This window comes from Acanthopagrus latus, chromosome 11, assembly GCF_904848185.1.
Source record: "Acanthopagrus latus isolate v.2019 chromosome 11, fAcaLat1.1, whole genome shotgun sequence".
NCBI lineage: Eukaryota > Metazoa > Chordata > Actinopteri > Spariformes > Sparidae > Acanthopagrus > Acanthopagrus latus.
Window position 1 is genome coordinate 12746265 of NC_051049.1, and position 12764 is coordinate 12759028.

At 44.0% G+C, this 12764-nt stretch overlaps 1 protein-coding gene across 1 annotated transcript; it reads right to left on the reverse strand.

Annotated features, from left to right (window-relative positions):
• Positions 1 to 597: 597 nt before the first annotated feature.
• s1pr3a (sphingosine-1-phosphate receptor 3a) lies at positions 598 to 5050 on the reverse strand. Its single transcript, XM_037115945.1, has 2 exons — positions 4817 to 5050; positions 598 to 3782 (listed from the first exon to the last, which is right to left on the reverse strand). The coding sequence occupies exon 2, from the start codon at positions 3670 to 3672 to the stop codon at positions 2473 to 2475; it is 1200 nt and encodes a 399-aa protein (XP_036971840.1). The 5' UTR covers positions 3673 to 3782; positions 4817 to 5050; the 3' UTR covers positions 598 to 2472.
• Positions 5051 to 12764: the final 7714 nt, after the last annotated feature.

Sequence of the window (12764 nt, forward strand, 5' to 3'; positions counted from 1 at the left end):
CAGCTAAAAAACAAAGTTACATCTACTTCCTCTCTTGAGTTTCCCTGAGTCTTAACACTGACTACCGAATCCTTTCTATAAATGTGTTTGGTGTTGATATTCTGGTGTTTGCACCGTTTGAATCACTTAACAAATCAGGCTTGTCACACTTACTTTCAGAGCATTTAATGATGCATGCTGTAGACCTTTGATGACTAATAGCTGCCCGACCTCACCCAGCTGAAAACCCCCTGTTTAAATAAATATCAGGAGTTTCTCTACATTATTCATCAGTGGCTGACCCTGGTCTACCTATGAATGGGAATAAAAGAGCATCAATCAGCTTCTCAGCTGGATATAACATCAGTGCAAATCACATGACGTTCCTCGTCTCCTGTCTGAGTAGAAATGACAAATCAGAGCGTCCACACATTAATATATGTATGGCTGAAGCTTTCATGTGAACCTTGACCGACACGAGCAAAAACATCTCCCGCTTATATGGTGTAAAAGGTCCCACATCCTGTAAATGCACCGCAACAATTTATGCAGACGATGGAGGAGTGGGAGAGATCGAGAGTCATCGATTTCAATATAAAAACATGACACACGCAGCAATCTCATAAAAGGGAATAGGATTTTATTTTATTTGCTATATAATGGTATCAGGCACTGCACCACCCTAGGCAGAAAATGTCATTTACAGTCTACTGCCATTAAACAATTCACATCCAAAACTCCTATTCACTAGTGGTTAGTTGACGTGCGAGTGGTTTCTAGATGTGCTGATGAGGAAAGAAAAAAAAGCAAAAACTGTCCATGAGTGTAGTTGTGAGCCACGCTAATCCAGCTCAGAGTGCAGCTGCTGCTGACGGTGAAAGACGAGTCAGTTCCGGTGAAAACCGCTGAACAGAACCCTCAAACACACACCTCCTGCTGGAGCGTCAATCGCTTCACGCTCTCGCCCACTAGTGGTGGTCCAGAATCTTTTTTAATGGCAATCTTCACTTCACTGGTGCATAATGAGCATCGCAGCCTCAGGAGGCCGCTAGTCTGACAAAAAAAAAAAAAAAGAAATACGTTGACAGTAAACAGTGTTTGTTTTTTTGTTTTTTTAAAGCTGCAACTCACCATTATTTCCATTTTTTTAAATTAATTTGTTGTTTATTTTCTGGATTAATTGATTAGTTGTTTGGCGTTAAACTTTGAGAAAAGGGTGAAAAGTTTCCCACAGTGGATTGACATTTTTTTATGCCTAAACACACTCAAAAACAAACTCTCTTCATGACTGAATAAAACTGAATAAACAAACTGACTTAAAGTTCCAACACAATTTCATCCTGTTTGATTCTGATTATACGTGGCGGACCCTGCCACGTTTCCTGCTTCAGACAGTGTTCTGAGGACCTTATTTTCCTCAGCTTATTTATACAGATAGGGAGAAGATAAATGAGTTTGTGTTATTACCTCATTAATATTGTATATATTACAATTCTGAGTTTGAATTTCTGCTCCAAAACTACATAGTGCTCCTTTAATCTGTCAAACATTGTCTTTATTTATCAATTAGTTGTTAAAATGTATTAAAACATTAGAAAATGGTTGAAAGTGTGGATCAGTGTTTTCCTAAGCCTGAGATGAGGTCCTCGGATGTGTTTTGTCCATAAAATAAAGATATTCAGAATTCAGAAATTCAGAGTAAAGAAACCAGAACATATTTATATTTAAGAAGCTGTAATTAAATAATTTAGTCTTTTTACCTTAAAAAATAATACATTGATTAAAAACATAGTTGGTGATTAATTTCAGACAACTAACTGATTAATCATTGCAGCTCTAGTCATGTTTTCTCTCACAGTGCATCTCATATTGTAACAAAATCAACACTGAAGTCGTAGTACCATGATGGTTTACATGCACACAAACTATAACAAAAAGTTATACTAATAGTATTAAGATGGCAAATGTTTTCACAGAAAATAAATAGTTTACCAAGTCAGGCTGTGATGGAAAATGCTGGTGTCTTATGAGTACTTGCATATAGCACATGCAAAAAAAAAGTGCCCCAGTTAATCTTTTCTGCTTATAGTGACACAATGAACCAAAAAAAAAAAAAAAGAACACTGATAAAGTTAATATTATAATCTGCTGTTGAATCAGGCCAAGAGGTTTGCCTTGGGGCTTGGTATTAGTCCATGAAATTCTCCTTTTGTAATTCGTAATTTCGAAATGTCAACATTAATCATCATGTAAGACAAACACAACCTGTCAGTCTCTCCGGTGTTGGCAGTAATATTGTAGAGCTGATGAAAATAGTGGCTTTGGTTGATGTGGTCGTACTCTCATCTGCACTTGCGTGGTTCCAACTGAATATCATCACTTCGTCTTCTTCTGGCTACACCGGCCGTAGTGCATTAACAAAAAGTGGCTGATAGCAGGAGTATGTCAGTTCTGCAACTGTGTGACTGTCGGGCCTCATTAAGGTGCTTCTGCTCAGAACTTGCTGAGGGGTGGCAGCGCCCCCGCCTTCACCAGCACAGCTGAGAGCAGGTCTGCAGGTCCGGGTGGGTGAGGCACAGCAGTGGCTGAGGGGTCTCCATGCTTGTTGTCAGAGTTCGTAGGCGCGGGAACCTTCCCTCTGTTCAGCGTGGTCTTGCCAGCCCCACTGCCCCCTCCCCCGCCCAAACTCGTCTTGCTGTTCTCCGCCGTAGGGATGACAGTGCCCAGGTGGGGGTTGCCCGCCACAGCAGTCCCAGTGGACTCCATGCTGCTCTGACAGCAGCACAGCAGCCGGAAGAACGCCGCCCTCATCTCCCTGCTGGACAGAGTGTAAATCAGGGGGTTGAGGGCAGAGTTGAGCACGGCCAAGGCGATGAACCAGTCCACCTGGTAGAGCACGGGGCACTTATTTGGGCTGCAACCCACATCCAGCAGCAGCAGGAGGAAGAGCGGGGTCCAGCACATGACAAACACTCCCAGAACGATCACCACTGTCCGCAGCAGGGTCAGCGAGCGCTCCGAAGGCCGGCTGCTCACCCTGCGGCCGCTAGAGGTCACCAGGCGGTAGATCCTGATGTAGAGGATGATGATGGCCACCAGCAGCGCGCTGAAGACACTGATGCAAAAGGCCACGTAACTCTTAGCGTAGAGCGGCAGCACCGTGGAGCAGGAGGTCATGTTGTCCAGGCAGTTCCAGCCCAGGCTGGGCAGGGCACTGAGCAGCACTGACACAAGCCAGCAGGCTGCCAGCAGCCCGAGAAGTCTCCCCCGACCTGCTGTCTCACACGGACGCAAACGCACCATAGTCATGTGCCTCTCGATCCCAATGGCCAGGAGGCTGAACGTGGACGCGCTGAGGGCCACAAACATGCTCCCCTCTCTGGCCAGCCACTGCACCGGCGTCAGGAAGTAGGTGTTGCGCCCTGAGGTGAAGATGTTCACCACGTAGGCCACACCGGCCAGCAGGTCTGACAGCGCTAGGTTTCCGATGAGGAAGTACATGCGGCTGTGGAAGCGCTTGTTCCTCCAGAGAGCGAGCAGGACCATGAGGTTCTCCAGGACGATCAGCACGCAGATGAAAAGCAGCACGGCCTTCTTACAGGCGCTGCTGCTGCGATGCAGGTCCCACTTCCCCGAGTGGTTGTAGTGTCTGACGATGACTTCGTTCATCCCTTCCTCCAGGATGTTCCCCATGCTGCCTGCCTGCCCTTCCTTGCCTTCCTAGGTCACACAGCAGAGGGCGCCACAGCACTGGACACGGCACCTGGCAGGGTTACAGCAGGCATCTCAGAGCCCCCTCAGACCTGCCAATCAAATGCAATTAAGAGATTACTTTTACTTTGAAGAGCTATACTGTAAAGGGGCATTTTGTATTTTTAGAGGAGAAAATTCAAACTCAGAATTTTGATATTTTCAATATTAATGAGGTGATTATACAAACTCAAAAGTTTTTCCATAACTGAATAAACAAGCTGTTCTGAGAGGAAAATAAGGTCCCCGGAACACAGTTTGAAGCTAGAAATTTGGCAGGGTCCGCCACATATGACCAAAGTAAAACAGTATGGACTTGTTTTGTCCTTCAGTTTGTTTAATCAGTCATGAAAACTTTGAGTTGATTTATTTTGTATTCTTTGTTTAGCCATGAAAAACGGTCTTCTGATTAAATGTTTGCCCCCAAAACTACAAAGTGCCCCTTTAATATTACATTGTTTAACAAGAAAGCTCCAGAAATGTCTCCCACAGAGGTGTCCTCCCAAGACACCACTAGATTAAATATATATAGAAAATTAAATATAACACACCACGGCACACAGAATTATAAAGAAAACACTAAAATACGAAATAAAGAGGAACCTGTGGATTAAAGTTCTTTCTGAATTTATTGCCCCCAGCATTTTAAACAAACATCTGTGGGAGCTACTGCTGTTCGTAAATCCAGTGCCATAAATGTTAACTTCAGACTGACAACACCTCCAGTCTGACGACTGTGGGGCAGCATTTACTGCGTCTAAATAAACCTCAATTAAACGTGACAATATAATCTTGAAATGACCCTTTAGACTGCGTGTAATCCTTCACGTTTGCTCAACAGGTTTTTCTCACGATTAAACCTAATTATGTACATCCCCTGATGAATACACACATTTAAAGAGATTACTAATAGGCTATTCTCTTTTCTCAAAGCCTAATTGTCTGCGATTGAGCTCCATTTTAGTCGAGACGCGGTTTCCTGCCCACTCCTTCGTGGAGTTGCTTATAAGTTAAACGGAGTTTGGTCGTCCGGGTGTCTGCAGAGTTCCCGGCTGTTCTTCGCCGCGGCCACAGTAACTCATCTTACCTTTTGGAGCTACAGCTCTCATCTGGACACCCCGCTGCTGTGGTGAGATCTGCAGAACACCGGGAGCTGTTGCTCTCTCGTGCGTAACGACGCGCAAAAATATCAGATCACCCAAAACACAAATCTTCGACGTGAAGTCAAAAGTCCATGTCTTGTCTCCCAAAACTGTTAAACGCGTCTCTCCTTACATCCACTCCGTGTTGTGTCCTGGACTTTTTCCTCTCCACACTGTGAGTCCCTGCAGCTCCGGCCGTCCCGTTCTCACACCTCCTCCTTCTCCTCCTCCTCCTCCTCCCACCCGGCGGGGCGGTCTCTTCCCTCTCACCTCTCCAATTTAGTTTTTACCATTAATTGTGAGTCAGGAGGGAGGTCAAAGCCACGCTCCAGACGGGTAAATGTTGTGCAGATGTGTCACTTTGTGTCTGCAGCGCTGCTCTGCGTTTTCAAACAAGCATCCATAGTGAGTCTGATGGATTTTTGTCCCATTTCGATGTGTGGTTTCATGATTTTGTCGGTGTTCTCCACCTCATTTGTCTGTTATTGAATTGATGCACTTAAGCTCGAACTGTCAAATGTTTTCTTCGTCGTGTGAATAACAAATGTTACCTATAAAAATGAGTGCTATAAAAAAAAAAAAGAGTGCTGCATTCTCTTGTCCTAACAAGATTTTGGCCTCAAGGTTGAGTTGTCATTGTCTAATTGACTGCTTGGAACTACAGTATGTGTCACCTTCATTTTGAGGGTTGAGTGTAATGAGGGGTTCTCAACCAACCCTGCCTCACACTCCTCCTCGTCCTCCTCGTCCTCGTCCTCCTCCTGCTCCTCCTGCTCCTTCTCTTTGTTGGAGCGCAGTAAGCCAAGTCTTGCTTTCCCCAAAGCTTGCCAAAAGAACACAAACTGATGTGTGTTTATTTGCCTTTCTGTGGAATTTATCCCCTCGGCTGACAGGGCAATAAATTGTGACTCGTTTCATGTCTTTGATTTGATTTGAGTCATTGTTTTGCTCAAGCAAGAGATGACTGGGTCCCTTCACTCCTTCAGAGTGTGAGATAGGTCTGACCTCTCCCATCGGAGTCAGCTGGGATGGATGGGAAGAGAAGAGTCACACTTTCCTTCAGCTACTCTGTCCCAGATAAGCAATGTTGGACTGGTTACCTCCAAAATGTAATGTATTACATTAGACTAGTGGCTTTCATTTTAAAGTAATATGTTTCTTTAAAATATTACTGTCTCTGCAGAGTTATAGCAAGGATACTACAATGAAGGCAACACCATAAAGACAAACACCCAAAAAACACTTGGCGTGAAGAACAGAATATACCGTATGTCTCCTGCCGAAAGAAGTTGGAGACTTCACAGGACAATATTTACAACTCAGGTTAATTTGATGATGAGCTGTTTTATATTCTTTTGACTAAAGGAGTACACCGCTGCCACCACCATTTACCACCGCTTCAAAGCCAATTGGCGTCACAAACACTATTAACTGGTAAGTGCAACTATTTTTGCCTTTGCCATGTCTGAGTTTGATGAGATCATAAAGAAACTATATTTTGCAGAGTCTAACCGATCTAACTGTGTACAGTGTGTCCACATCGACAAAAGCTTCAACGTTCATAACATTATGAGCCGCTTTGAACAAGTTTAAACTGTTGCTGGCAGTTTAAACTCCGGCGACCAGGATGAAAAACATCTTAAATTCAGGCGGTAACATGTTACCAGACAAACACATTCAATTACTGGTTAAAGTAATGTAACTGTAAGATATTACACAATTATCTTAACCTATTCTAGTAGTAACCCAAAATAGATGTGAAAATGAGCAGCTTTTTTTCTCCTTTACAAACAAAAGCCAAAGTTAAATTCCTCACACCTCCACGCCGTAACCCTGATGATTCCAATCGGGATTTTCCTGCGACTTCCTGGTGCCGTGCGGTGAAACGACGAGGGGGAAACCGCGGCTGGATGTGGACGGCGCTGAGGACTGTCCCCTCTTCACCTCTGTTAATCCTCCACCCTGGCTCTGCATTGTGTTTAAAAAACAGTACGCACATTCCAATCAATTCCCCAAAAGATGTTATTCCAGCCACTGGATTGTGCAATGGGTGGAAACAAAGGGCTTGGGGGCTGTTGCTTCTCACTGAGTGTTTGCACTTTGCCTTTTATTACTGTTTTCCCACATGATGGTTGCCGGCTCGAGGTGCCATGGTTTCACATTCACTCTAAGAAGATTGAGGAAGAGAGAGAGAGAGAGAGAGAGAGAGAGAGAGAGAGGCGAAGTCAAAAGAAATCTGAACCGAGAGAAAGTTTCAAAGAACAGGAAAAATGGCAGGGGAGTGGGGGGGCAAGGATGCTTGATGCTTGGCGGGGTTTTGTGTCCCAACATTCACTGATTCAGGTTAATTCACTAATTGATATTTTGCCCACATGGATTGAAAATAGATCTACATTTATGTGTCAAAGATAAAACCACACTCGCCACTTAGTGGCTGTTACTGAGCTTTTTATTTGAACCTCCGCAGATGGAGTTGCCCATTTTCATTACAAGTTGGTTTGAGGTGAGATTGTTTTGACTTTCAAGGCCAAGATATGTACTTTGTTTTGGCTCAGGTCTGTTTTGATTAGTTTGTACCTAGCTGGTTATTGCTCGAGGAAAGGGAAGACGGAAATTCCAATGAATATAGCACGACCATGTAAAGGTAATTAGATTTTAATATTGATGCAGCCCAGTGTAGCTCAATAAAAAGGTAACATTTTGGGGGAAATTGTCTCTAAAATAGCACAGAATCAACTTCAGTTACGAGAAGGCTTCAGAGTTTTCTTTTCGTCATTCCTCTTTGCTGATGTCTGCTTTGTTTTTCAAACTGTCCGTCTCTTTTGTTTTTGTTTTTGCGGGATCTAATGGGCTAAAATTAGATGTAACAGGCCAGAAATCGGGATCTTGATGGATGACAGTACAGGCTAACAGAGACCGACGCCGGAACAAATGTTGATTAGAAGGCGAGGAGATGGAAAGAGACAAGAAAGGGAGACTTTCTTGAAAATTTGGAGAGGAGAAGGAGCAGCAGAGCTGACAGCTTCCCCCTTACCTTCTCTTCTTCTCTCAGTCCCTCTGGTATCACTGATTGTGAGAGGTTACACGCAGCCTGGCCCTCCTGCACATGTCCGCCCAGCAGGCATAGCAGATTAATGAATGACCCCCAGAGCTGTTGACTTTACCCTGAGCAGCATGGGATGTACAGACGCTCTGACAACCCATTTATAACCATATAAAAACACCCCAAAGGCCTTGGCTAGATGTTGTTGCAAGCATGGATACAGGCTTCCTGGATGTTTGGTGCTGTGGTGGAAAGAGGAAACGTAGCTACAGGTCACCAGATCATGAAAAAAGAAAAAATAAACTGTCCTTGTTGCCAAGTCCTGTACAAGTTTGTTTAATAGAGATGATGCTGCGTGCGTGTTTCTGAGTCTTTGTGTGTGTGTGTGTGTGTGTGTGTGTGTGTGTGTGTGTGTGGCCACCGTGTGTGTTTAAGTGTGCAGCAGCGCTGTGAGTCAGGGCACGCTGACGTAGGATCGGATGGTGAGTTAAATGTTTGGGAATGTGACATGCAGTGGGAACGAAGCAGGAGCAGCAGTGGTGGAAAAGGAAGGCCTCTCGGGCCGTCACCCCGCTGCCCTCCACTCATGTAGTTTACCCACACCCACAGACAGATTTAATACACGACTTACACAGGAATGTGCACCAAGCGCCAACAGTATAACATTTTAATATGACAGAGACGTACATATAGTATATACATCTTGTGCAAGTTCACACCTCTTGGCAAGTAGCGAACAGCCATGCAGTGTTTTTACAGTTGAATATTATTGACTAAGGGGGGCTAAGAGACCACTTTATGAGGCAGATGACTGAACAACAACCAATTATTGTCAGAATCCTGATGCAGAGGACAGAATAACTCTTGGAACATGCCAAGAAGTATATGTAGATATGTGACGTGTCAGAGATGTTTAGCTGTTTTTCAGGAGAAAATTGCTTTATGAATGCTTGGTGGTGCACAAACACATCAACAACAGTGAATGTGATAGAGTCTCTGTGTAAATAGAATAATTCATATTCTCGCCTGGATTTATGCTAAGCTCCATTTGAATAAATAGGGCAAAAGTTTGTGTGAAATGCTTGACTGCTAATTGTGCCACTGCTTTATCCGTCATTATATGTTTGTGAACCAACATTCATCACATGCATTCACTAACACTTTTTATCATGCATTACCAGCACTACAGTAAATCATTAACAATGCTTGCATTATTACATTAACGTGTAACTAGGCTGACTCATGTAAATCTATGAGGACAGTTAGACGGAATGGAACAACAAAAGGCAAACTTTAATGAGCTGCTGGTCCAAAATCCAAAACCATAATAACAAAACTGGCAACAAAGGGCAAATGAAAATACTAGAAGTAATGCAAAAAACTGAGGACAAACCAGAAAAACCACAGGGAACAAATCAGTAACACAGGGAACACACAAGGACCGGGGAACATGCTCAAGAGACTCATGATGCGAAGGTGAAAATAAACAAACCAACAAAGAGTGAGCGAACAACACAGACTTAAATGCAAACTAAACTTACGCTTTGTCCACATCAACAGCTCGTGTAGCGCATGGCGGCCTCTGCAGTGCGGCTTCTGCCTACCCTATCCGTTTACGGATTTTGCCTTTGATAATTTCCAATATATATATATATAATTATCAATATATTTCCAATATGATGCCGTGAAAGAGCAGGAGGGGGAAAGAGAGGGAGGAATAAAACTGCCCTTCATCTGTTGTGTGTATCCTGGTCATGCCTGTGACATATCCTGCAGAAGCTGACATTAAAACTGTAGTGACACGCCGGTATGATGTCGACATGACTGTTGACAGGGCGTTTCCAGGTCTTTTCTTTAGCCGAGAACCGCGCACGTGTCTTTTGCAGCCTGGCTTGACACACCTGTGAGACGCAACAGTCATGCCAGCGGCGTGGCTGCCCTAATCTGTTCACCGAGATGAAAAACAAAGAGGTTCCACAAAGCACATGCAGCCAGTGTGTCCAGCCTGTGACGGAGGGATGAGGTGAAGGTGGAGAGACGACGGGAACAGGGCGGTGCCAACGAGGCTGATGTGAGACAGGTGTCGGGTAGAGGTAAGATCTTTAGCCCGAGCCCGAGCCCGAGCCCGACCCGGCCCGAAATTCGGGTCGGGTCGGGCCTAAAATGTCAATCATTACGTTCGGGTCGGGTCGGGTCGGGCTCGGGCTTCTCTCTCGCTGACTTTTTTTAAAATAGATATATGTTTATAAAAATGTATACTAAAAAGATGTGTGGATACTAAACTAAGGAATACTTGTTGTAAATAAATAATTTGGATAAAACAGAGAAGGCGGCGCTGTAAGGTAATTGCTATATAACTACTACTTAACAGGAGGCGCAGAGCAAGAGCACGCTTTACGCACGGCTTTGCGGACATTTCGTGAACGTAAAATACTATGGGATAAATTGAAATTTCGGGTTTGCTTCGGGCTCGGGCCTGCAAATCAAGTTAATTGGTCGGGCTCGGGCTGGGTCGGGCTTTAATGCCTGCGGGCCTGGGTCGGGTCGGGCTGGATTTTTTAGGCCCGATCTTACCTCTAGTGTCGGGGGAGATCAGGCTTTGGAGGAGCAGAGAAACACAAGAGGGAAACAGAACACTGGGAGCAGGACACAAGAGGATAAACTACAAAATAAAACAGGAAATAACTAACCAGAAATCAAAACCATGATATCTACAGTACAACTCGGTGCTCTCGAGTTTCTTACAGGTATAGGAAAAGTTAATTTTCTTCATGGCAGTTTGGAAATTACAGTCTGGACAGAGGGCTGTCAACCCAATTTCTTGACATTCTGTTGATCATTTTCATTAATTTGTTAATGGTCTCGACTTTGATGTCACAAGTGAACTGTACAGACAAGACAAAATGCAAAAAAACAAAACCATTCACAGCAAGAGTTAATGAATTCCTCTCACCGCACTCTCAGCACTTCCAGTATGCTGTGGTGTGGTGTGCACAGGTTTGCTTTGTCTTCCATGAAAGTCTTACAGTTTGTTTGGTGGAGTGATTATTGAATTCCATTTGTAATAGAATTATTTCTGTAAGATTCAGGGTTGGCACATTTTCTCGTATCTGACAGACAAGTCAGCGAGGCGTCTGATAAGCTCATGCATATGAAATGATCCGCCCCCCTGAGGAAGGCTTTAAGCGGTTCCCAGATGGCAAGTGTGTGACACCTGGTGTGCTGCTGATTTCCAAGACAGTGTCGATACGAACGGAGGAAAAAGAATAATTTGGAATGTATTACGAGATGGTAATAATGGCTCAAAATTTCAGGAACACTGAGGCGCGATACTGTTAAGAAGCCACATCTCATTGTACAGGGCAATGAACAAGTGACATATGGGTGAATTTTATTATTATTGAGTATCGCTTGGTGGGCGAGATTTCTCCAGAGATCTAAAAATGACAATACAGTGGCAGTTTGCATTGTTTTGAGGCTTTTTAGATCCATCCATATTTGGCAGAAACACAAAGTTTCTTAAAATCACAGAAAATGAGATTAAACGTGTTAGAACTGTTGTGTTAAGCAATGACAAGAGAGAGGAAACGCACGTCATCTGGGATATTGTTACTTGCTGGAACTACTTGAGCTCCAAATAAATTCCCCACAATTTCCCAACAAAACGTCCAAATCCCAGAGGGTTTCAAATGTGTAAAAACCCTTCGCGTCACGGGAATTATGCATGTTTCGTCTCATCCCAACCTTGGCGTCATCGTCAGCCAAAAAAAAGCAGCATTAGACGTAGTCACGTATTAAGTAATATGAATGTCAAAGAGTAACTTACATGGAAAGAAGAGAAAAAAAAAGGGAGGGGGAAGCAAACAATGTGACGTTCATTGTGTGTGTGTAACCAAGAAAGGAGCTCTGGGCTCTGGGACCTACCGACCGATGAAGGATCACACCGGTGCTCCTGACATAAACACAAAGTCGCACTGAGTAACCACCAAACCAACGTGATAAACACGGCAGAAAAACAATGGTTACATAACGTGGAGGGCACACCTGGTCCAGTAATGAATAGTGAAATGGGTTTTTTCCCTTTATTATTTTTTTCCCTCTCCCCTTTCTGGTCCTTTTCCTTCCCCTCTCGCTTTTCCTGTCACAATGAACGCACAGAGCGCCGGGCTGCTGAGAACTTTTTTTCAGAACAGAACTGGTGTAACCACATAATGAGGGAGAAGAGTTTACATTTTTAAAACAGCAAAAAAAAAAAAAAGTGAACAGGTTGGAATATAGTAATTATGAAATGAAAAATTGGACACTTGGGGATTCGCCTAGTTTTATGGGTGCCCAGCTTGCTATTTGTCTGTTACCTTACTGGAGAGCAGCCGCTTGTATAAGAAGTCATTAGCCTTCTTTTTTTTTTCTTTTGCCCTCTAACGTTCTGCAACATGCATATTCTAAGGTTCTCTGTAAAAACACACCCACATAAAGTTTAAAAAGCCGGCCAACTCCTCTCCAGTTGGTTAGAACTGAAGAAGCCTCTTGGATGAGGGTTGAAATTTCTTTATGAAACTGAAACAAGTCCAGTTGCCTACGATGCAGCACCCAGATGTGCCATGACCTGGCTGACTGAGAACCTTCATCAGCAGCTGACTCCAGGGTTTAAACACCCCATCGCCCTCTTCTGCAAAGTTGTTATCTGATATCATAGATTGCGTGCAAGGCAGCTGGATTCGGGAGATTACGCGTTGGTGTGATCTTGTCAGTGGATCTCGTCGGGCTTCAAGCTCTACGCTCGTGGTAAAACACACAGTGGTTGATCCAATCGGCATCCTCTGTGGAACTGCTGGCAGCTACGGGCGTGG